Consider the following 26,293-nt stretch of genomic DNA (forward strand, 5'->3'; position numbering starts at 1 on the left):
AAGATTGGGCCAATGTATTTGTCATACATATGAATGGTGTTTCTGCCTATGCAAATTAGGACATATTCAAGTGTGGATATGTGCATATTCAAATTAATTTCAAAAGAAACTTGTAATACAAAAACAGTTACTTTTCATGTATACGTTTACGATGTAAAGTTTTATTGTGGTAGGAGTAAAGGAAAAAAATAAGCCTATTTGGGTGTATTTGGGGCATATTCGATTAGTGTATAGCTCATTTGCATATCAAAATTAATTTTCAAAGAAACTTGTAATACAAAATGTTTTCCTTTTCATGGGTGCTTTCATTGTGTAAAGATTCATTTTGATAGGAGTAAAGGAAAAAAGATACATTTTTGGGGTGTATTGTTGCCTGGCATTATTAGCACACATCTCAGATTGATGAGAATTAAACATATTTCCTCAACTAGGATTTCTTAGGACTTTTAGTATGTTGTTCTGGACACCTCGTAGAAATGATCTATGCTGAAAAAAAATATTTTACAATTAGTCTGTCGTACAACGCTACTTTGCCTGGACTAGTTGTCAGGTCTGCATTTATGAGGCTTCTCTCCAGTGTGTATTGACATTTGGGTTTTAAGATGTGAAACGCGTGAAAATACTTTGCCACACTGGGCACATTTGTGAGGCTTCTCTCCAGTGTGTATTAGCATATGTCTTTTAAGATTTGAAATCTGTGAAAATAATTTTCCACACTGGGCACATTTGTGAGAATTCTCTCCAGTGTGTATTAACATATGGGTTTTAAGATGTGAAACGCGTGAAAATACTTTGCCACACTGGGCACATTTGTGAGGCTTCTCTCCAGTGTGTGTTAACATATGGGTTTTAAGACTTGAAATCTGTGAAAATGCTTTTTCACACTGGGCACATTAATGAGGCTTCTCTCCAGTGTGTATTCGCATGTGGATTTTAAGACTTGAGGAACAGGTAAATGCTTTTCCACACTGGGCACATTTAAGAGACTTCTCTCTAGTGTGTATTAGCATATGTCTGTTGAGGTTATTAAGGTGTGCAAATATTTCCCCACACTCTGTACATGTATGAGGCTTCTCTCCAGTGTGTACTAGCATATGATTTTTAAGATTTGAAATCTGTGAAAATGCTTTTCCACACTGGGCACATTTATGAGGCTTCTCTCCAGTGTGTATTAACATATGGGTTTTAAGATTTGAAATCTGTGAACATGCTTTTCCACACTGGGCACATTTATGAGGCTTCTCTCCAGTGTGTATTAACATATGGGTTTTAAGATGTGAAACGCGTGAAAATACTTTGCCACACTGGGCACATTTGTGAGGCTTCTCTCCAGTGTGTGTTAACATATGGGTTTTAAGACTTGAAATCTGTGAAAATGCTTTTCCACACTGGGCACATTTATGAGGCTTCTCTCCAGTGTGTATTAACATATGGGTTTTAAGATTTGAAATCTGTGAACATGCTTTTCCACACTGGGCACATTTATGAGGCTTCTCTCCAGTGTGTATTAACATATGCCTTTTATGATCTGCAATCTGTGAAAATGCTTTTCCACACTGGGCACATTTATGAGACTTCTCTCCAGTGTGTGTTAACATGTGGGTTTTAAGACTTGAAATCTGTATAAATGCTTTTCCACACCGGGCACATACATGACGCTTCTTTCCAGTGTGTATTAGTATATGCCTTTGAAGACTTGAGGAACATGTAAATGCTTTTCCACACTGGGCACATTTATGAGGCTTCACTCCAGTGTGTATTCGCATGTGCATTTTAAGATCTGAAATGCGTGAAAATGCTTTTCCACACTGGGCACATTTATGAGGCTTCTCTCCAGTGTGTATTCGCATGTGGATTTTAAGATCTGAAATGTGTGAAAATGCTTTTACACACTGGGCACATACATGAAGCTTCTGTCCAGTGTGTCTTACCATATGGGCTTGAAGATTTGAAACCGATGAAAATGCTTTTCCACACTGGGCACATTTGTGAAGCTTCTCTCCAGTGTGTATTAGCATATGCCTTTGAAGATCTGAAACCGATGAAAATGCTTTTCCACACTGGGCACATTTATGAGGCTTCTCTCCAGTGTGTATTAGAAAATGTCTATTGAGGGCATAAGGGTATGCAAATGTTTTCCCACACTCTGTACATGTATGAGGCTTCTCTCCAGTGTGTACTAGCATATGTTTTTTAAGATTTGAAATCTGTGAAAATGCTTTTCCACACTGGGCACATTTATGAGGCTTCTCTCCAGTGTGCATTAACATATGGGTTTTAAGATTTGAGGAACATGTAAATGCTTTTCCACATTGGACACATTTATGAAGCTTCTCACCAGTGTTCTGCTTTTGATTAACACTAAGAGTGTGTGTTTCCTGGTGTTCCTCGAGTTCTCTCAGGACTGTGAAACTCTCCCTGCAGACTGTGCAGTGGTACGGCCTTCCATTGAGTTGCTGGTTGAGTTCATCATTCTGTCCATGGATCTTTTGTTGTGTTCCATCTGGATGTTCTGATGCACCTGAAAGAGTTCCATATGGATTTAGAATGACAGACAGATGTTCTAGATGCAGCAATTCATTGTGACCTGACAAGGAAATATTCCATTGTTTGGATATTCTGATACACCTAGAAGAGTTAGATTGGTCATTAAACTTGCTTTCCTGGCTCTGCATGAGAGCATGTTTGTGTTTCAACCCCCTTCACTAGTAAAACAAAATAAATGTCTTACTCACACTGACTGTGCACTAACATTTGGTATAGTAACCATATCAATTGAAGAATAGACAGAGACCTATCAGGCGAAACAGAACTTAAACAAATCACACACACATCTCTCTCTCTCTCCAATTCTAGTGTCGATCATTGATAAGGATGATGACACTTACATTAACCTCCTTTCACCTACATAATATTTCCAACGTCATTCAAGTCCTATCCTTCCTTGATGCAGAAAAACTAATCCATGCATTTGACACTTCAAGACTTGGCTAATGCAATGCTTAACTGTCTGGATGTGAACAACACAAACACAAACACACACACACAGAGACACACACACAGACACACAGAGACACACACACAAACAAACACACACACACACACACAGAGACACACACACACAGAGACACACACACACAAACACACACAGAGACACACACACACAAACACACACAGAGACACACACACACACAAACACACACACACACAGAGAAACACACACAGACACAGAGACACCCACACACACACAGAGAGACAGACACACACAGACAAAAAAACACACACAGAGACACACACACGCACAGAGACACACACACACACACACACTTAAAACAGAAAGCCATCTGACCACTACCAGGCCTGCCCCCAGCTTCACAGTCAGGCGCATGACTGAAGATGGATTGACATCTTTTGCATTTCACGCAAGGTAGATATAAAGCTTGAAACTTCATGATAAATACCATGGAAGCTGTATAACAATATGTCACAAAAATGTGTAACATCAGTAATGATCGATTCGACAATTATGATTAAAGTGTGAGTGTGTCAGTGAGTGTGTGTGTGTGTGGGTTGATGATGCAAAATGTTGCCAAAGTGCTTGTCCAATCTTTCAAGATGAAGTTTAGGATTGGTCAGATAACTAATATATTTAATGATAATTTGAGGACTGAAATGTTGCATATTCAACTGGACCCAACCACAATCAGGGGCATATTTTGGAGTTGGACATATCAAAAGGAGTTAATCGAATTGGGTTATCTGTGCCAGCCCTACCAACAGCCATATCTGTGCCCGTACCCAGCCATATCTGTGCCAGCCCTACTAACAGCCATATCTGTGCCAGTACCCAGCCCTACTAACAGCCATATCTGTGCCCGTACCCAGCCATATCTGTGCCAGCCCTACTAACAGCCATATCTGTGCCAGTACCCAGCCCTACTAACAGCCATATCTGTCCAACACTCCACCAACAACAACAAGGCCAGATCAACACATCTCCACAAGTCACATTTTGTGACATTTCTAAAGGTTGCAAAAGCCTGGAGATGCAAAATCATCAGACTACTTGATTTGACTCAACAATCTAAAAGAATGCCACCTCACTGCCAGAATTCTGACGTCATCATTAATTGACCATTGAACACAGCTCTTAGCATAGACATATATACATAGACCCATAGACATATATACATAGACGCCCCATTGTCTGCTTCAGAACGTTGCTGCGACGTGCCAACTCGCCGCCATCTTGGGGAGGTAATGACTGGCCAGTAAACACATGCAAGTGAAGGGGGGAGCTCCTGCTTTTCTGGATAAAAAGCACTATAGCGTTTACATTTCTCAACCGATTTCATTGATTCGTTTATATATTGAATGGTTTATGATCTACGAGGAATAAAAAAAAAAGTTTTGTCTCCATGTTACTTAGAATCTTGATAGTAAGGCTATAAAATCGCCACAGGCATATGTACATACATCATATATGTCTATGATAATCGCTGCTAGACGCTCACTATTCTTGTGCTCCCACAGCTCATTCACTTTGAAATACGGAAACGAAATCTAAATGATCGAAATAGTGCTTCTTTAACTACTAATATTGAATTTGACTATCATTGAGAAAAACGGAACAGAATCTGCAAATAGCCTAGCATAGCATACTCAAACTACTGACAGAGGAGGCAAATGTAAACAACCAGCAAACACCTGCTTTCTATATTTTTATAGCAGTGAAATACACACATTCAAATATACACATTTTTGTACATATACACAATTTGATACAAGCATGACCAAGACCATGCATAGTTTTCTTTGCCCTCCGTTATCGTACCTTTTCAAAACTTTTCTGTTAGCCATTTCTGATATGCAGTAGCTATGTAGATACTAAAGCTAGGTTCGTTTATTGTTTCCATGGTAACAGGAGCCGTCTCCGTCTTCGCTTTTCTGTTGGCCATTTCTGATATGCAGCACATGAAGGTACGGATAAGGAGGATAACGGAGGGCAAAGAAAACTATGCATGGTCTTGGTCATGCTTATATCAAATTGTGTATATGTACAAAAATGTGTATATTTGAATGTGTGTATTTCACTGCTATAAAAATATAGAAAGCAGGTGTTTGCTGGTTGTTTACATTTGCCTCCTCTGTCAGTAGTTTGAGTATGCTATGCTAGGCTATTTGCAGATTCTGTTCCGTTTTTCTCAATGATGGTCAAATTCAATATTAGTAGTTAAAGAAGCACTATTTCGATCATTTAGATTTCGTTTCCGTATTTCAAAGTGAATGAGCTGTGGGAGCACAAGAACAGTGAGCGTCTAGCAGCGATTATCATAGACATATATGATGTATGTACATATGCCTGTGGCGATTTATAGCCTTACTATCAAGATTCTAAGTAACATGGAGACAAAACTTTTTTTTTTTATTCCTCGTAGATCATAAACCATTCAATATATAAACGAATCAATGAAATCGGTTGAGAAATGTAAACGCTATAGTGCTTTTTATCCAGAAAAGCAGGAGCTCCCCCATTCACTTGCATGTGTTTACTGGCCAGTCATTACCTCCCCAAGATGGCGGCGAGTTGACACGCGAGCCAAGGGCCAACAGGGCGTCTATGTATATATGTCTATGCATAGACCCCTCCTCCTCTGTTGCCCCGCGAGTTACAAAAAGTTGTTAAAGTGAGCGTCTAGCAGCGATTATCATAGACATATATACATGTATGTTTATATGTATATAATTTTGTTCCATTTCTCTCAATTTATGGTCAATAATTAGTAGTTAAAGAAGCACTATTTCGATAGTTTAGATTTCTTCTTAGTATTTTCAAAGTGCACGAGCTGTGGGAGCACAAGAAAAAATAGCGTCTAGCAGTGATTACCATAGACATATGCACATGTATACATGTCTATGGCCATTATAGCCTTGCTATCGATATTCGAAGTAACATGGAGACAAAACTTTTTGGGAGAACTTCACATCGATCATAAACCCTTGAATATAAAAACGACTCAGTGAAATCGGTTGAGAAATGTAAACGCTAGAGTGCTTTTTATACAGTAAAACCGCTGATCCACTGTTCTTGCGTTTGTTTCCAGGCCAGCTGCCCCCTTTACAAGATGGCGGCGACGTAACTCGTCACGGCAACGGGCTGAAGCAGTCAAGGAGGGGTCTATGTATACTATGTCTATGGCTCTTAGTGCATCAGTTTGAAATTACTTACTTTCCAGAGGACAATCGTTGTGTTGTTGCTTATCCTCCTCTTTCTTCACTTTAACCTCCACTGTTGTCTGTAGTATTTCATTATAAGTGGAGCTTAGTGACTCTGTGAAGTCTGATTCCGTTTTACAGTGAAGATCTGCAATGGGCTTTTCTTCTTCATCTTGCCATGTAATCATATGTCCGTATTCTTCTTCTTTTATGTCCTCTTCTTTCACTATCAGTCTCAGGGGTACCTGGTGTGTTTCATCACAGCCAGGTTTCAACGGCAGTCCAAGATTCATGTTAGCGACGGACAAGAGATGATCCCATCCAGTTTCCTATAAAGTCAGGGAACACCACAAAGGAAAAAAAATACAATGGCTTAGGAGGAGTTCACTTCTTATCGTCACGGTCTCCGCATCTCTCACTTGCCTATGGCTGATACATTCGAGTACAAGCTAATGAAGAAGGCTAAGATGTTATAATACTGTGACTTAAACGTACTTCAAATAAGTTAGCACATGAAGATCTGTTAGTTTAGTGTTAGCGTCAAGCAGTGTTTATCACAGCAAAAAAAAAAAAGAAGACGAAATTGTCTTCAGAGAGGGAACTTCGGCAACACGATGAACTTCTTCCTTGGACTTCTCTGAAATGTTCTTACTTGTGAACATCTGGTAGCTGGCAAGCCAACCAGAAATCTATACATTACTGCCACCGTGTGGACGGGAGTGTGACTGCATGAATCTCCAGTTCGGTCTTTGGAATAAAAATGTGTCCCAATTTACTTTGTTTGGCAGATCTTCCAGGCAATATTGTCACCAGCCTAAACATAAAACATATTCACAACTAAAAAACGATTTGATTCAAAAGACACCGAAGTTACCACCACTTTACTGAGAAATTCAGTGCCCGAAATTCAAGGGTGGTTGGACTCCAGTTACTTCTTGCTGTGCATGCTGGGAGTCAGAGTCAGAAGCATGCACAGCATGCGCTCTCCTTCCCTCACTCTCGCGCGTGTGCGTGTGTCTTTGTCTCCTCAAGTGTTTAGCTGGTGAAAATATTCCCTTTCCCTATGGCAGGCTTCCACGTATGTTGGCCATCTCTTCGCCAAGTACATTTTTTTTAAATTAGATTTTCCTCAGACTTTTCAAAGTTTCTGTGGATCATTTTGAATTTAGGAGCTACTGCATATCAGAAATGGCTAACAGAAAAGTTTTGAAAAGGTACATATACACAATTTGATATAAGCATGACCAAGACCATGCATAGTTTTCTTTGCCCTCCGTTATCGTACCTTTTCAAAACTTTTCTGTTAGCCATTTCTGATATGCAGTAGCTATGTAGATATTACAGCTAGCTTCGTTTATTGTTTCCATGGTAACAGGAGCCGTCTCCGTCTTCGCTTTTCTGTTGGCCATTTCTGATATGCAGCACACGAAGGTACGATAACGGAGGGCAAAGAAAACTATGCATGGTCTTGGTCATGCTTATATCAAATTGTGTATATGTACAAAAATGTGTATATTTGAATGTGTGTATTTCACTGCTATAAAAATATAGAAAGCAGGTGTTTGATGGTTGTTTACATTTGCCTCCTCTGTCAGTAGTTTGAGTATGCTATGCTAGGCTATTTGCAGATTCTGCTACGTCCAAGTAGGTTGAACCATAGATATATATGTCTTTATATATATCTATGGGTTGAACCCTGTGTGAGGGACCCCATGGGTGAAGCACTTGTGTGTGGAGCGCTCTGGATAGGAGAAGTACGGTTGTTAGATGTGCAAGAAATGCCTGTGTGCGTGTAGCGCAAGGGTGCGCCTCCCAAAGGTGAGGGCAGTGTGACGATGTGCCGTCACTACAGATGAGTGTGTGCTCTGACTGCCATGCCATCAAGCCTGGCTCTTTGGCGTTGCGGTCAGAGTGCACGTTTGGCACCCTGTAGACCCGGAATCAAGCAGGATGGGGTGACTACGCTCTCCCTTCGCTACAGTATGGGCAATGAGTTCATAATGTTGGAATAAAAATGATTAAGAACTCTAAAATAAATATTGGTATTGTCATCTTGTATTTTTGTGTTTTTCATTTGATTACAGTTGATTTGAGTACAGTTATTCAGCAGCATCATATTATCTAGATTATTTAGATTTACAGTAACACTGTAGAGAAATCAAGATTAAATATTATTACACATTTAAGTGTCATTTTTAAACTAAAATCCAGAGTTAAATTGACTCTGTACAGTGCCATCATATTGCTCTGAACAGTGTGACTAACCTATAGTGTTAAATATTTGTACACATTTCATTGTTAATTTTAACTCAAAGAATAGTTAATTTAACTCTGAAAATCTGACACTGGCCAAAGAGTTAATTTAACACTAGTTTAGAGCGGGACCAAATGTTATCTGAAGCAGAGTTAAATTCAACTCTATAGGAGTTAAATTAACACTCTTATTTTTACTGTGTACCATGCCCTGGCTGCAGTGAATGCAGAGCATCTCTTTTCTGGGCAGCCAGGTTTGCCTGTGTCTACCCCTTTCAATAGCCAGGATATGGTTGCTCACAGTGACGTGTGGTGAGGTTTGTGGCTGGTAAGGCACTGACTCTTTTAGAATCAGATTTACAAATACATAAACCCAATAGAGTATCTTAAATCACCATTCAATTGGCAGCTTGCACATTGACTACTGGTTGTTTTTCATATCAGCATTCTTTACACAGGTATAGGTAAGGTATATACAGTTGGCAGCTGCTAGTTTGTGATAGACCTCGTGTTAATATGTGTGAATATGCACTCATGAATATGAACTCTTTCATACGAAGTTGCATAAGCACCCTAAGGGTTTCTACCTTTTCCTATTATAATTTTAAGAGTTTAATCGAGAAGACTATAACATCAGCTAGATAACCAGCTATCATTTCATGCAAATTGAACTCTTCCAATTAAATCGTTTAAGGCTATTAAGTTTACTTAGCTAGCTAATAGGGACTTCAAGCATCGACGGGTGAAGGGACGGCTAAGGCGTTCGAAAAAACAAAAAATCCACTGTCGCTACCGGATGGTAGTCCTCTACCGGATGGCATGCGCACTACCCGATCAATCGCTACCCGTTGGTAGTCGCGCATGCGCCACTTTGCCACACTGTAGACAGCGGAATACAATCGCTGGCTAAAGCTGATGGAAGTTCGCGAAAGACGGTATACTTTAAGAAGTTTGGTCATTGTACACAGCTGTAAGTTCTTAAGGTTTGTAAAGAAGTTAAAGATATACTGGATATCCTCTTTTGTTCTCCCTGTCAAGTTCTATTGGCTAGCACATCAATGCTTTATTTGATTTACCTACTGCTATATTTTCTCACTTCTTCATAATACAAACTATTTGTCTTTTACCCTTACTCCGTCTCCACACTTTTAATAATTAAATATTACATTAAATATACCCACATTATGCGTTAAGACAACCCCATATGTTATCGTTGAGTCTTCTGCCGTAAACTGTTTGTGTCTGAGCATGTGCGATGTGCGGGACTACCATCCGGTAGAGGACTACCATCCGGTAGCGACATCCACTTTGCGCACGCGAGATTCTATCTTGGCATTTCCTGCCTTTGTAGCCCAACGTTCCATAGACTTATATACATAGACGCCCCATTGTCTGCTTCAGAACGTTGCTGTGACGTGCCAACTCGCCGCCATCTTGGGGAGGTGATGAATGGCCTGTAAACAAACGCAAGTGAACGGATAAAAAGCACTTTAGCGTTTACATTTCTCAACCGATTTCATTGAGTCTTCCCAGCCAAACAGGTCATCCACCACAACATCAAGATCAATACTGACTCTTTATCTCTTGCTCCATCCAAAACAGCAAGAAACTTCGGGGTCATTATTGATGACCAACTGACCTTCACGGCCCACATCGCCTCTGTCTCCAGGTCGTGCCGCTTTGCGCTATACAACATCCGCAAAATCCGGCCGTACCTAACCCAGTATGCCACCCAGCTGCTGGTGCAAACCTTGGTGAGCTCCCGCCTTGACTACTGCAACGCCCTCCTAACGGGCCTGCCGGCTTGCGTGGTGAAACCACTACAGATGATCCAGAACGCGGCGCGTCTGGTGTTCAACCAACCGAAAAGGGCACACGTCACCCCGCTACTCATCGAGCTCCACTGGCTGCCAGTAGCTGCTCGCATTAAGTTCAAGTCACTTATGCTTGCCTACAGAGTGCTTACTGGTTCTGCTCCCACCTACCTAAATGCTCTTGTAAGGGCAAATGTTACACCCAGGACGCTGCGCTCGTCTAGTGAGCGTCGTTTGGCACTGCCGTCCATGCAAGCACGGCAATCCAGACTATTTTCATTTGTAGTTCCACGTTGGTGGAACGAACTGCCTAGTACTACCAGAGCAGGGGCGTCCCTCTCTACCTTCAAGAAGCTTTTGAAGACCCAACTCTTCAGAGAGCACCTCCCCTCCTACATTTACATTTACATTTACATTTAGTCATTTAGCAGACGCTTTTGTCCAAAGCGACGTACAAGGGAGAGAATATTCAAGCTACGAGCAATAGAACCTGGTGTAACAATAAATAAGTACTACTTTACATAAGAAATATAACAAAAATCATCGACACCTAGTGAGGAGAAAGTGGATAAAGGTGGAAGAGCAGAAGAAACCAGAGAGGAAAAGTGGGTGGGAGAGAGGTTGCGGAGGTTGCGCCGGAACGAGACCATCGGAGGGGGGACAGAGGGTTGCTCAATGAGCCGAACATCGAAGCGAATGAAGAAGTGGTCCGAGTGATTCAGAGGGGTTACCGTTAGGTTGTCCGTGGTGCAGTTCCGAGCAAGGATGAGGTCAAGCTCTTTTCCTGCTTTGTGAGTTGGAGGAGTGGGGACCTGTTGTAGGTCGAACGAGTGAACCAGGGTTCGAAAGTCAGCTGAGTTGGGATTGTCTAGGTGGATGTTCATGTCGCCAAGGATGAGTGTTGGACACTCCTGCTCAGGGATGGATGACAGCAGGGTGTCCAGCTCATGGACGAAATCACCCTGTTGTCCTGGTGGACGGTAGATAACAATCACATAAGTTTTAACAGGAGCAGTTACCATAATTGCATGATATTCAAAGGAGGCATACCTGTTTGAAGGCAGCAGTGGAGTGAATTTCCAGTTGTCTGAAATCAGCAGCCCCGTCCCACCTCCGCGACCAGATGGCCGGGGAGTATGGGAGAAGGCATAGTTGGTGGAGAGTGCTGCCGGGGTAGCATTGTTTTCAGGTGTGATCCAAGTCTCCGTGAGAGCTAAGAGCCCTAGGGAGAGGTGGTTGGCATAACCTGAGATGAAATCAGCTTTCCTGACTGCAGACTGACAGTTCCACAGGCCAACAGAGAAAGAGGTTACAGCCGAAGAGGTTTGTTGAAGTGAGCGGAGATTACCCAGGTTGCGCTGCCGTCTGCTGCGCTGTGATCTTTTTTGACAACCAGTGACAACAGAGATGCTACTGTGACACATGGCTATGGCAGAGTCAAAATGAAAAAAAAAAAAAAAAAAAAGTTTACCTTGTTTGTGAACCTTGTTTCGGTGGACTTGTACAGGTAGACTTGCACGTCTTTACCCAAAAAGGTCTTGTACAGGTAGACTTGCACGTCTTTACCCAAAAAGGTCTTGTACAGGTAGACTTGCACGTCTTTACCCAAAAAGGTCTTCACACGAAAAGGGCTGAGCACGAGGGCTGACACTTCCGCTGACGCTTCAGCAACAGCCCTATGGAAGTAGCATGCTCACTGATTGCACCCGGCTGAAGGTCCCCCCAGTTTCTGCCTTGACAAAGTGCCTTGATTGCTGTGGGAGTGTCTTTCAACTGCAACCCAGCAATTAGTAGCCTTTCTTGATTTGAGTGAAACCAACTGAAGCCAATGGTGGTGGCAAGTTGGAACAGTTTCAGAGTAGTCTTAAAATACTTAAAATACAATCTAAGAGTGAGGCAGTACAGTTAGATATAATTACACACACAGTCTAGTAGCCCTGTAGCTCCTCTCCTAACTGGCACCTGACTAGCGCTTAACTTGCACTTCAGCAGTTACATTCCTGCACTTCTTTTTCCTTTTTTCTAGGTCGTTGTTTTTCTAATTCTCATGTAAAGTAGTAGTTATTGTTACACCATGCTTTTTTTATTGCTCTTAGCTTGACTGTTCTCTCCCTTGTACGTCGCTTTGGACAAAAGCGTCTGCTAAATGACTAAATGTAAATGTAAATGAGTCGTTTCTATATTTAAGGGTTTATGGTCTACGTGGAGTACCACATCAAGTTTTGTCTCCATGTTACTTAGAATATTGATAGTTAGGCTTTAATCGCCATAGACATATATACATACATCATATATGCAGTGACGTGCGGTGAAGTTCGTGGCTGCTGAGGCAGTCAGATTTACAAATATATAAACCCAATAGAGTATCTTAAATCACCATTCAATTGGCAGCTAGCACATTGACTACTGGTTGTTTTTCATATCAGCAGTCTTTACACACACATAGGTAAGGTACATAAAGTTGGCAGCTGCTAGCTTGTGAGGAATTCGTGTTAATATGTGTGAATATGCACTCATGAATATGAACCCGTGAATATGAACTATTTCATACGAAATTGCAGTTACCCTGAGGGTTTCTACCTTTTCCCATTATAATTTGAAGAGTTAAGTCGAGGAGACTATAACATCAGCCAGATAACTAGCTATCATTTCATGCAAATTGAACTCTTCCATTGAAATCGTTTAAGGTTATTAAGTGTCCTTAGCTAGCTAATGAATGTGAGAAGTCGATCGAGTTATCTTCTGTCCCGTCGTTTGAAGCATACCTTTTAGCTCCGGCATTGGTCTCCCATTATTGATCACTTCACGTTTTGATTGAAAGTCCAGTTTTGAGAAATGTTTTAGCTAAGCTAGAATCTTCCATATAAGTGTAGAAGAAGAGCAATGGCAGAACAACATAAACCCGAACTGTGGGTTCTCGCATGCCCCCTTCATTGAGGCAGAGGTACTGTTTTTCTCCCCTTCGTGCTTTTTCACTGCAGTTTTATATCAGATCAGAAAGACTAAATAGGTTCTACGCATGCGCTCAACCCAGTTTGTGAGGGATTGCGCAATCTGAGATGAGGCACAGCTCGTTGCTGCCTCACCGTCTCGCTGTCTCCTGTCTTTTTGAACAGGACATGCGCAAATTCAGCAATTTTGAATATAAAAATGCTCGAAATTATTGGAATCCTGCAGAAATTACATTTACATCACTGGAGTCCTGCTCCAAAAATAATATATAAATAGATTTCATGCTGATGGAGATGAAGTGTAAGATCGGTCAGATAGCTGATATATTGAATGACGATGACTTCAGGGCAAGAATGTTACTTATGCAACGTTTTTGCAGTTACATTCTGTGTGGTTATTTTACTTTCTTTATATGGTACGAGTCTAACATACAAGTGAAGCCATGTGTGTCATGGTAATGAACCACAGTGGCAACTATGGAGAGGTCAATCAAATGAACCTTCACCCTGTGGTAACTATGGAGAGGTCAATCAAATGAACCCTTACCCTGTGGTAACTATGGAGAGGTCAATCAAATAAACCTTCACCCTGTGGTAGCTATGGAGATCTCAATCAAATGAACCTTCACGTAGGTATACTCTACCTGTACAGGAAGTGGTTTGGGGTCAAAGGTATACTCTACCTGTACAGGAAGTGGTTTGGGGTCAAAGGTATACTCTACCTGTACAGGAAGTGGTTTGGGGTCAAAGGGTCTGATAATGAAGCAGAGGCAAGGTGAATGTAGAGTAGATTATCTGTCCTAGTTCTATACCCTACAATGTCACCACAGGGTGATAAAAAAATTAATATAAATGCTTAGTTTGTTTATGTTTAACTTCACCTGGATATCGTTAATGGCAGGATTTGTGTATAATTAACGCATCCACAGTGAAAAGAAATGCATAAGGCTGTGCTGTGTTTCATCACTCATTTAGTAACAATTCAATTTGACATCAGCAATGACAATTCCACAGATTAATGACAATTTACATGACAATTCCACAGAGTAATGACAATAGGCAAAAAACAAAAAAAACAAGAAATAAACAATACAAATAATTGAATTTCTAACATACATCCTATTAAAAAGTTTTTTTTTAATTAGATTTCCACACAGCAAATGTTGATATGATTTGTCTCCAATGTCTGTTCATTAATGATCACTAAGAGTTGATTTGTTAGCATGTGCTTTCCCAAACTGTGCACATACATGACTTCTTTACTTGAAAGAAAAACATAACGGTGCGCTTTGTTATATCACTCAAAAGCTTCATTGGGGTGTTGATAGTAGGAAGGAGTTGGCATTTATACCATTCAGTCGATGGGAGAATACAGGGGAAAGATCAAGCCTTATACTGTGTGATCTTAAGTTTATGTTGCTTCTCTCCAGTGTGTATTAATATATGGGTTTTAAGATTTGAGGAGGTTGTAAAGGCTTTTCCACAGTGGGCACATACATGAAGCTTCTCTCCAGTGTGTGTTAGCATATGGGCTTTAAGAATTGAAAGTTGTGAAAATGCTTTTTCACACTGCACACATTTATGAGGCTTCTTTCCAGTGTGTATTGGCATATGTCTGTTGAGGTTATTAAGGTTTGCAAATGTACGGCGTTTGTACGGCGATTGTAGAATTCAGCTTGCCGATTCTGCTCTTTGTTGACATGCCCTTGAGCTATAGCCATGGCCTCTTGCAGGTCTTTAGTCAGAGACACCACATAGTGGTCATAATTGCTAATCTCTGGATCTTTCAGGATGTTCTTGAAGAGAATGTCAACAGGCAGGCGTGGGACTCTACCATACATAAGGTAAAATGGGGGATAGCCTGTGGTTTCATGTACCGTGCAATTGTACATAAACGTCAGTGTTTGGAGGTGTCGGGGCCAGTGGCATTTGGCTTCAGGCGGGAGGGCGCGAATCATGTTCCCCAACGTCCTGTTGAAACGCTCCACACTACCGTTGCCCATCGGATGGTATGGGGTGGTTCGGGACTTCCTCACACCGGCGACCTTCAGCAATTCACTGATCAGTTGACTTTCAAACGAGGCCCCCTGATCGGAGTGGATTCTTTCGGGAAAGCCGTATATGCAGAAGTACTTGTTCCAGAGTTGTTTCGCCACCTGTTTGGCGCACTGATCACGGCAGGGGAAGGCTTGGGCCAGCCTGGTAAAATGGTCTGTAACTACCAGCACATCAACAGACTTGTTGTTCGAATCCTCTGCAGTCCAAAAGTCGATGCACACGATTTCCAGAGGAGCAGACGTCTTTATACTTTCCAAGGGTGCTCTTCCCTCTGGATCGGCAGTCTTGCTGATGACGCATCTTGGGCAGTGACGGACATACTTTTTAACGTCCCTGTCTATATGAGGCCAGAAGAAACACTGGCGGGCCAAGCTCAAACTCCTGAACTGCCCTGCCCTGTGCCTGAACTGTATATATTTTTACCTCTGCCTCATATGTGCACCTAAAATGGCTGTCTATCCAAAGAGAGATGTATGGCAGAACAAGAGAGCTGCAACGTTTAAGCGACACACGTTGGGCATGCTGATTTCTAGCCCTACGTAATATTATGGACACTCTACCTGCCATTAAACGACTACTGCAAGAAATTGCTCAAGAACGCCACGGTAAAAAAACTGTTGAGGCCCGAGGTCTTCTGGCTCAAATTGACCTGGAATTTGTTGTGCATCTTGTCACTCTACGTAAGTTGTTTGGGGAGACAAAACTACTGTCTGACATGTTACAGTCACACACTGTTGATCTGTCAAGAGCTGTTGACTTAGTTAATGCTTTAGTCCAGACATTGAAAGACCACAGGCAGTAGTCATTCTTTGATCAGCTGTGGGATGAAGCATTGGATATTTGTGAGCAGTGTGATTCTGCAACAACGTCAGTGGGGAAACGTCAGAAAAGTCTGAGCTCTAGACTCAGTGGCTACTGCACACTAAGCACTGTTGGTCAGAGGGAGGTAGGACGTGATAAAGATATGTTTCGCACATCATTTTTCTATCCTGTAATTGACAGCATGCTCCATGAGTTGGACAGACGTTTCTCCAATACCAACTGTGAGCTCATGAGAAACATACAGTCTCTCAACCCCCAGAGTGATGCCTTTTTAAAGGAGAGCAATGTCGTTTCATTTGGCTGTTTGTACGATGCAGACATTGATGATTTAGGGCATGAGCTCCATCAATTTAGGAGAGTTTTGGACAGAAAGGTACAGAGTGGTGAAGTTAAAAGGCCACGCAGTACAGTTGAGCTGTTTTTTTTTTTTGGAGCCATACAGGGAGGTTTTCTTTGAGCTCTTTAGACTGTGCAAGATTGCTGTTACCCTTCCTGTAAGCTCAGCCTCTTGCGAACGCAGTTTCTCCACACTGAAACTAATAAAAACCTTCCTGCGGTCCACCACTACTGATGAGATACTCAGTGATCCTGGTGTCCTGAGCATAGAGTCCAGAAGGGCCAAGGCTCTGGATCTTGATTTGTTTGTGGACCGTTTTGCCAGACAGCACAACCGCCGTATCCTGTTGCTGTAGTGTAGTCTATCTATATTTGTATTTATCTATATTTTGTTTATTGAATTGACGCCCTGTATTTGCACCCTGTACTTTCATTTTTTATTTAAATTTTGTATGGCCCTACTTCTCTTGCACCTGCTCTCATTGTTATAAGGTTAAGTTAAGTTATAAATGTTTATATGTTTTTAAAGTAAAATAAAGTTTATAATCTTTAAATATCATTTGTTGCGTTTTTTTATGTGCCCCCCTGGTTAAACCCTGGCCCCTCCTTGGCCCCCCTAGTAAAAATGGTCTAGAACCGCCAATGTCCTAAATGTGAAGTTATTTTATTCTCAAAAACAAACTTCTGCATTATGTGAAGCAGATATGTTCCAGTGTTGGGAAAGTTCACTTTCTACATGAACAAGTTCAGTTCATAGTTTATAATTCAAAATTTTGAACTGAGTTCACAGCTCTAAAAAATGAACTAGTTCAGTTCTTTTTTTCAATATGTTGGGAGCTAAAATTTTTCAAAATATCTGTCAGCAATACCGCTCTCGGCCTCTACGCAATTTGGCGCTAAAATCCTAAATGTGAAGTTATTTTATTCTCAAAAAACATCTTCTTAAACATTACATATTTTATTTGCTTAAAACACACAGAAGTAGCCTACTGTCAAATCAGAAAGAAAATCAGCTGTCACTCGGCTATTACCTGACCAATACCTTTCAAACTCGGTGATAGTATTCACAACTCATTTGTCCTTCATTCTATCAAATATGATTAAATGGCATATGGTATTGCACCCATGTGGCAAGCGTGAGTAGAGTTTTGTTTGGTTTTCTGGCGCTGCCCTCTCTAGACTGATTACTGACCAACCTTCCACCTTTGAATAATGTAACTTATAAACACGTTGTTTTAAAGTGCTTTGGCCATCCTTAAAAGATGTGTCAATAAACAAACTTCTCCATCATGTGAAGCAGACACGTTGACTTCACTACTTATTAAGATATTTTAAATATGGAATGTTCAATGCTTTATCGCTCAGGTGCAGTCTCTCAATTTGCCAAGATGCTGATTATGGATTATCCGTGTGCTCTGCCCTGCTATTGTTTCTAACAATACAATATTTCTTTGTTTAGGTGTGGTTGTGTAGTGCGATGGAGGTATATTATCGTTACTGTCTATAAAGGAAGGCATTGCAACGGGAAAATCTCCTGCTCATCGTGTCCATTCTCGCCCCACCTGTCACGTCTCTGCGACCCACCAGTTGGGCTCACCCCACACTTCGAGAAACGAAGGGGGAAATTGACGTTAAGTTGTGAGGAGGTTGTAAATGCTTTTCCACACTGGGCACATTTATGAAGCTTCTCCCTAGTGTGTATTAGACATTGATAGGGTGGTTGCAATAATAATAAAAAAAATATTATTATTTTAGGAATTGATACACATGAAGTGCAGTTTAAGGCAAGGGGTAGTGATGGATAAAGTTTTCTATAAAAAACAAGTGAAGTCTTTCATTCTCACTTTCCACCCTAAAACTATGAACTGAACTGAACTATAAACTAGTTCAGAATTTAAATGGTGAACTATGAACGTGAACTATTCATGTTTACTCGTATGAACTGAACTGATGCAGAGGAAGTTTAGGATTGGTCAGATAGCTGATATATTTAATAATGATGACTTGAGGGACGAAATGTTGCACGTTCAACATTTTTGCAATGTAAGCACAATGTGTGGATATTCAACCTTAAAAAAAAATGTATTTCAGTACAACATGTCCATGTGTCTGATGGTAAGTAACCTTCATCTTGAAGATTTCAATTAAATGAACCGTCACCCTGTGCTAATTACGAAGATGTCCATCATATGAACCTTCACCGTGTGGTAACTACTGCGATGTCAATCATATGAACCTTCACCCTGTGCTAACTATGGAGATGTCAGTCAAATAAACCGTCATCAGCCAGATATACCCCACCTGTAAAGGAAGTTGTTTGGGATAAACGTTTCTGATAATAACAGAGGTAATGTGAATGAATGTAGAATATTTGTGTTGCCTTCAATTTCACTACCAGGTGATAATAGAGTAAAATAAACAAATGCTTGGTTTCTTCACATTACACTTTATTCTGTATCTTTAATGGCAGGAAGGTGTACATAACATGCATCAACAGTGTAGAGAAAAACATAACAGTGAGCTGTGTTTTATCACTCATTTAGCAAAAAGACATTTTAGAGAAAAACATAACGGTGACTGTGTTATTCACTAATTTAGCTAAAAGACTATTTAGAGAAAAACATAACGGTGTGTTGTGTTATATCACTCAATAAGCAAAAAGACATTTTTACTTCACAGAATAATGACAAAGACAAACATAACGGTGAGCTGTGTTATATCACTCAATGCCCCCCGTCATACCTCTGCAGATGAGGGCAAACAGACAGAAGAAAACTAATAAAACAGACAAACAAAGGAATGTAAGTGTGTGTGCAACTATTTTCTTTACTGATCAATAAGGATTGATTTGCTTGCATCTTTCCCACACTTGTGTGTGTGTGTGTTTGAATAAGAAGCCTGTTCTGTGCTGCCTGTGTGAGTGTGTGTGAGCATGAGGATGTGCATGTGTGTGAGTGTGCACATGTGTGTGTGTGTTTGTAAATAATAAGCCTGTTCTCTGCTGCCTTTGTGTGTGTGTGTGTGTGTGTGTGTGTGTGTGTGTGTGCATGAGAAAATATATGAGTGTTTTCTTGTACCTCTAAATTCATGCACAATAAGGCTTGATCTGTATCTGAATTCTTTCACAGAGTTATTATGTAAAAGCATATTCTTTTTCAGACCACTATGGCGTACAAATGCTTTTATGCACTCAATGCATTCATGAGGCGTCTCTCCACTATGTGTTTCTAAAGAGTTGTAGAGGTTGTTCCTACTCTATCTGAGTGTGTGTGTTTCCCCCACACTGGGCACCTTCATGAGGCTTCTCTCCAGTCTTCTCTTACACACACACACACACACAGGTGAGAGACACACATACACACACACACACTCAGGTGAGAGAATAAAGGGCACATTTGTGAAGCTTCTCTCCAGTGTGTATTAACATATGGGTTTTAAGATTTGAAATCTGTGAAAATGCTTTTCCACACTGGGCACATTTATGAGGCTTTTCTCCAGTGTGTATTAACATGTGGGTTTTAAGACTTGAAATCTGTGAAAATGCTTTTCCACACTGGGCACATTTATGAGGCTTTTCTCCAGTGTGTATTAACATGTGGGTTTTAAGTCTTGCCATCTGTGGAAATGCTTTTCCACACTGGGTACATTTATGAGGCTTCTCTCCAGTGTGTATTAACATATGGGTTTTAAGACTTGAAATCTGTGAAAATGCTTTTCCACACTGGGCACATTTATGAGGCTTCTCTCCAGTGTGTATTCGCATGTGGATTTTAAGATCTGAAACTTGTGAAAATGCTTTTCCACAATGGGCACATTTATGAGGTTTCACTCCAGTGTGTATTAACATATGGGTTTTAAGACTTGAAATCTGTGAAAATGCTTTTCCACACTGGGCACATTTATGAGGCTTTTCTCCAGTGTGTATTAACATGTGGGTTTTAAGACTTGAAATCTGTGAAAATGCTTTTCCACACTGTGCACATTTAGGAGGCTTCTCTCCAGTGTGTATTAACATATGTCTGTTGAGGTTATTAAGTTGTGCAAATGTTTTCCCACACTCTGTACATTTATGAGGCTTCTCTCCAGTGTGTATTCGCATGTGGATTTTAAGACTTGAAATGTGTGAAAATGCTTTTCCACACTGGGCACATACATGAAGCTTCTGTCCAGTGTGTATTAACATATGTCTGTTGAGGTTATTAAGTTGTGCAAATGTTTTCCCACACTCTGTACATTTATGAGGCTTCTCTCCAGTGTGTATTCGCATGTGGATTTTAAGACCTGAAATGTGTGAAAATGCTTTTCCACACTGGGCACATACATGAAGCTTCTGTCCAGTGTGTATTAACATATGTCTGTTGAGGTTATTAAGTTGTGCAAATGTTTTCCCACACTCTGTACATGTATGAGGCTTCTCTCCAGTGTGTACTAGCATATGTTTTTTAAGATTTGAAATCTGTGAAAATGCTTTTCCACACTGGGCACATTTATGAGGCTTCTCTCCAGTGTGTATTGGCATATGGAGGTTAAGTTGTGAGGAGGTTGCAAAGGCTTTTTCACACTGGGCACATTTATGAGGCTTCTCTCCAGTGTGTATTCGCATGTGGATTTCAAGATGTGAAACGCGTGAAAATGCTTTTCCACACTGGGTACATTTATGAGGCTTCTCACCAGTGTTCTGCTTTAGATTAACACTAAGAGTGTGTGTTTCCTGGTGTTCCTTGAGTTCTCTCAGGACCATGAAACTCTTCGTGCAGACTGTGCAGTGGTACGGCCTTCTATTGAGTTGCTGGTTGAGTTCATCATTCTGTCCATGGATCTTATGTTGTGTTCCATCTGGATGTTCTGATGCACCTGAAAGAGTTCCATATGGATTTAGAATGACAGACAGATGTTCTAGATGCAGCAATTCATTGTTCCCTGATAAGGAAATATTCAATTCCAAATACAGATCAAAACAAATGGTTGAGTATATATATATATATATATATATATATAACAACTTGCATGTGTGTGTTTACCTTAATGCATCAGTCATAGGCCTTGATGTCATCCCCAAATCATGACATGCATTGGCTCATCATAATAATCATATTACAATAAAATTGTTTTGCTGTTCTTATTTAATCTGAACCACAATGTACAGCACACTAGTCTTGCATGATGTTATACTATATATACAGTACACACCTTAAGATATATACCTTATATATCTAATGCTATAGAGTCGTCCACCGGAATATTGTTGCCCAACAGTGTGAGCATCAATACATTTGGTGGACATTTAAGTTCATGTGGAGTTATGAAATGATGTTGATAAATGTTAATAAAGACGAGCTTGAGGACCCAATATTTCAGTGAGGGATCATATTGAGAAATGTGAAAATGTGTTCAGGGTGAAGTAACACTTTAAGGAAAATGTGTTCAGTCTGAAGTACCACATTAAGGAAAATGTGTTCAGGGTGAAGTACCACTTTAAGGAAAATGTGTTTAGGTTAGGTACCACATTAAGGAAAATGTTGGCAGTTCTGACCACGGAATAATAGAATGATAACAATCTCTTGGAAGCTTGTTTATACAGTTACAGTGGGTAAAATAAGTATTTGACCCCCTGCCGATTTCGCCAGTTTGGCCACTTGCAAAGAAATGCGTGATCTATAATTGTTATCTATTTTAACAGTGAGAAACAGAATATCAACAAAAACATAAATAAAACTGCATTTTATCACAGTTATGAATTTATTTGCATTTGTTGCGGCAAATAAGTATTTGAACCCCTAGCAAAACATGACTTAGTACTTGGTGGAGAAACCCTTGTTGGCAAGCACAGACGTCAGACTGTTCTTCTAGTTGGTCACCAGGTTTACACACATCTCAGGAGGGATTTTGGTCCACTCCTCTTTGCAGATCCTCTCCAAATCCTTAAGGTTGCGTTTTCAATGGAAGGGAATGAGGGAATGAGGTTCAAGCAGTTTTCTGGATGTTTTTGTTGATATTCTGTCTCTCACTGTTAAAATAGACAAGGTCTAGAGTTAATTTCAAGTGTGGTATTTGTGTTTGGAATCTGTTGCTGTCAACTCTCAAAATGAAGTTCAAAGAGCTGTCACTATCAGTGAAGCAAGCCATTATTAGGCTGAAAAAACAAAACCAAAAATCGAAACAAACCCATCAGAGAGATAGCAAAAACATTAGTTGTGGCCAAATCAACTGTTTGGTACATTCTTCAAAAGAAAGAACGCACTGGTGAGCTCAGCAACACCAAAAGACCCGTAAGACCACGGAAAACAACTGTGGTGGATGACAGAAGAATTATTTCCCTGGTGGAGAAAAACCCCTTCACAACAGTTGGCCAGATCAAGAACACTCGCCAGGAGGGAGGCGTATCTGTGTCAAAGTCACCAGTCAAGAGAAGACTTCAACAGAGCGAATACAGAGGGTTCACCACAAGATGTAAACCATTGATGAGCCTCAAAAACAGGAAGACCAGATTAGAGTTTGCCAAAAAAACATCTAAAGAGCCTGTACAGTTCTGGAACAACCTCCTATGGACAGATGAGACAAAGATCAACTTGTACCAGAATGATGGGAGGAGAGGAGTGTGGATATGGGAAGGAAATGCTCATGATCCAAAGCATACCACCTCATCAGTGAAGCATGGTGGAGGTAGTGTTATGGCGTGGGCATGTATGGCTGCCAATGGAACTGGTTCCCTCGTATTTATTGTAGGGTTGTCATGATACCAAAATTATGACTTCGATACTATACCTGCCAAAATATCACGATACCCGATTCTAACGATACGATACCACAAATACGATACGATACTGGTATATTTATCTATGATAGTAATAGACAAAACATCTGTAAGGTTCCCTTTTTTACCAGCTTGTTCCTGCCCAGCTTTTTGAACACTTAACAAATGGCATTCATATTAGTATTAGCCCACAGCAAGATATTAATGAAAACTACATGGTGACATCATAGCATTGATTATACACGGCTATGTAGACCTATTGTCCTTATCTGACTATATGACTACATAGTTATTTCCATAAGTATGAATTACATAATTTTACAGATGTGTGTTTGAGGTGGAAAAAAACCTAAAGCTATGTGGGTTGGGTACATTAAAGATGGACACATAATTAAAGGGCAATTTCTCCCCTTTATTGAAATTCAACAATGAAAAACATGCCACCACATACCTTTGCACCAATACACACACATGCCATTACACTATGATGAACAATGAGACAGCCTGTCTGGCTGGTAGAATTTTGAATTATGAATATTCACACTTGTTGCAACTTGCAACTATTGCAATTGTTTATGCACTTATTACAACTGAACTATTTACACACTTTACAAACTATTTACACACTAACAGAAACACTAACTCTATAAATTAACTGAAATGTATTTTGTGATGGTCTTGTTAGCAACTGAACATGTTCTAACAAAAAAAAATATAATAGTCATGACGATAATGTGCATTGTCTCATTTCCTGGACAGTTCTTTTGCCAGATGAAGCCACTTGCTTGATGTTTGACTGTGTTAGGAAAGTCGTTGGCAACCTAGCCAACATGGCTATCACAATAACATTACAAAGAAGCCGACGCGAGAGCACTTAATACTAGCATCAGGGGGAAAAAAACGTAATACTAGCATCAATGTCCAAGCCTGTTATAACAAGCTTGCTAACATCGCTAACGAGATGTCTTGCTAGCGGCTAAATTTAGCGAAACCTGTTCAATTTGCTTACTTTGTTTATGACAAACTAGCAAATCAACAACTTTCCTAACACAGTCAAACATCAAGCAAGTGCAACACAAGACAAAACAGACGTCCTCTTTTACCCGGACATGTCCTCTTTTCGAGACCTAAATGTGTCCAGGTAAAAGAGGACGTCTGGTCACCCTAGCTAAACTAGGCTAAGGCTACTCGTGTTATGCTGTATATGGGTGAGCTTGGGGGTGTTCATGTTAATAATCACATTTGCTAACCTGTCGTTCTTTGAACTCTCTGAAAAGTTTGGGGTGTCTGTCTGATAGGTGCTTAGCCATATTAGACATGTTCCCTCCCTTTGCATGAGTGGATTTGAAGGGTCTGTGTGTGTCGATGGGTTTTCCTTCGGTGTCTGCTTCGTACCCGAAGTATTTGCATGTGTGAGAGCTGGGCAGCCCCACCCTTGCAGTCAATGCGTGCAGGCAGCCTGACAGGGAGCGGAACAGTGAGTGCGCTCTGATTGCGTGCTTTTTTTAATGAAGTACCGGTACCAAAAATATGCAAAATCGTATTTCGTATCGTATCGTTTTTAACGTAAGGTTACCGCGGTACTTTTCTAGTACCGGTACACCGTGCAACATTAATTTATTGATGATGTGACTGCTGACAAAAGCAGTAGGATAAATTCTGAAGTGTTTCGGACAATATTATCTGCTCATATTCAGCCTAATGCTTCAGAACTCATTGGACGGCGCTTCACAGTGCAGATGGACAATGACCCGAAGCATAATGCGAAAGCAACCAAAGAGTTTTTTAAGGCAAAGAAGTGGAATGTTCTGCAATGGCCAAGTCAATCACCTGACCTGAATCCAATTGAGCATGCATTTCACTTGCTGAAGACAAAACTGAAGGGAAAATGCCCCAAGAACAAGCAGGAACTGAAGACAGTTGCAGTAGAGGCCTGGCAGAGCATCAGGGACGAAACCCAGCGCCTGGTGATGTCTATGGGTTCCAGACTGCAAAGGATTTGCAACCGAGTATTAAAAGTGACTATGATTATGTTAGTTTGTCCAATTACTTCTGGTCCCTTAAAAAGGGACCGTTCACCTGATTTGGATGTAAATACCCTCAAATTAAAGCTGAAAGTCTGCACTTAAAGCACATGTTTATTGTTTCATTTCATCCATTGTGGTGGTGTACAGAGCTAAAATGATGAAAATTGTGTAATAAAATATGTATGGACCTAACTGTATGTATATACAGTGATGGCCAAAATTATTAGAACACTTGGCATATTTAAGAGGTTTCAGTTGTTTTTGTTGATTTGGCCATTAGAATACCCATCAAAATGAATGAAATATCTACAAAGTCATCAATATGCTCTATAAACCATAGAATAGAGCCATTATAAGGAGATTTGGGTAATTTTCCTTACAAAAAACAAGCTAGGTCTATTTCACTGTCGATATCACACAATCATGTTCCTTCACAGAAAAAAAACAAATTACTTGGGTTATCATTGTAAGGTGTGATTGTGGTTAAATTGATGGTAATGCAAGAGTCTTAGGACACAGCTGTGTGATTGTTTTGAATGTACAAGGCCTATCCTGCTTATTAAGTGTTTGGTAACATCAGGGTTTTTGTCACTGAGGCCACAAAGTTTGGTAACATGCGAAGAGTGTATGTTCGACGGAGGGAGGGGGAGAAATACAAAAAGGAGTGTGTCTGGGAGTCGCCTTATTGGGCCTGGATTTTTCCCAAGAGGACAATGACCCTAAACATTCTTAGAACTATTGCCAGAACTACCTGCGACAGAAGGAATCTGCTGGAACATTGAAAATGATGGACTGGCCCCCTCAAAGTACGGACCTCAACCCCATTGAGCAAATTTGGGGCGAGTTGGTAAATAAACAGAACAGATCTATTGTACATTCAAAGGAGAGCCTTTGGCTTGAGTTGCAGAAGGCATGGGATAACATTCGTGTTGAAGTTCTCAGGAAATATATTGACACTTTGCCAGAGAGATGTGCTGCTGTACTTGCTGCAAAAGGTGGACGTACCAAATATTAAAGTTAAAAGTGGATAAAAACAGTAGGATTCACTTCATCTGATATTTG

At 40.5% G+C, this 26,293-nt stretch overlaps 3 protein-coding genes and 1 long non-coding RNA gene across 4 annotated transcripts in view; 2 read left to right on the plus strand and 2 right to left on the minus strand.

Annotated features, from left to right (window-relative positions):
* The window catches only part of LOC116219771 (gastrula zinc finger protein XlCGF57.1-like), a 100,188-nt gene that overhangs the window by 6,610 nt on the left and 67,285 nt on the right, over positions 1 to 26,293 (plus strand). The window lies entirely within an intron of this gene.
* LOC105894911 (zinc finger protein 708-like) lies at positions 509 to 6,702 on the minus strand. The gene is made up of 2 exons (XM_031563696.2): positions 6,230 to 6,702; positions 509 to 2,521 (listed from the first exon to the last, which is right to left on the minus strand). The coding sequence occupies exons 1-2, from the start codon at positions 6,507 to 6,509 to the stop codon at positions 894 to 896; spliced, it is 1,908 nt and encodes a 635-aa protein (XP_031419556.1). The 5' UTR covers positions 6,510 to 6,702; the 3' UTR covers positions 509 to 893.
* LOC122128900 lies at positions 13,869 to 14,333 on the plus strand. The gene is made up of 2 exons (XR_006151686.1): positions 13,869 to 13,945; positions 13,985 to 14,333. It is a non-coding gene; the product is annotated as an uncharacterized LOC122128900 (long non-coding RNA).
* Positions 14,189 to 26,293, minus strand: part of LOC116219780 (gastrula zinc finger protein XlCGF57.1-like) — a 31,434-nt gene continuing 19,329 nt past the window's right edge. Inside the window, exons 3-4 of the mRNA XM_042703896.1 lie at positions 19,872 to 21,304; positions 14,189 to 14,851 (exon numbers count right to left, since the gene is read on the minus strand). Coding sequence (XP_042559830.1) covers positions 14,618 to 14,851; positions 19,872 to 21,304 — 1,667 coding nt within the window. The 3' untranslated portion in view covers positions 14,189 to 14,617. The remainder of the gene's footprint in view (positions 14,852 to 19,871; positions 21,305 to 26,293) is intronic.

This window comes from Clupea harengus, chromosome 26 (assembly GCF_900700415.2).
Source record: "Clupea harengus chromosome 26, Ch_v2.0.2, whole genome shotgun sequence".
Lineage (NCBI taxonomy): Eukaryota > Metazoa > Chordata > Actinopteri > Clupeiformes > Clupeidae > Clupea > Clupea harengus.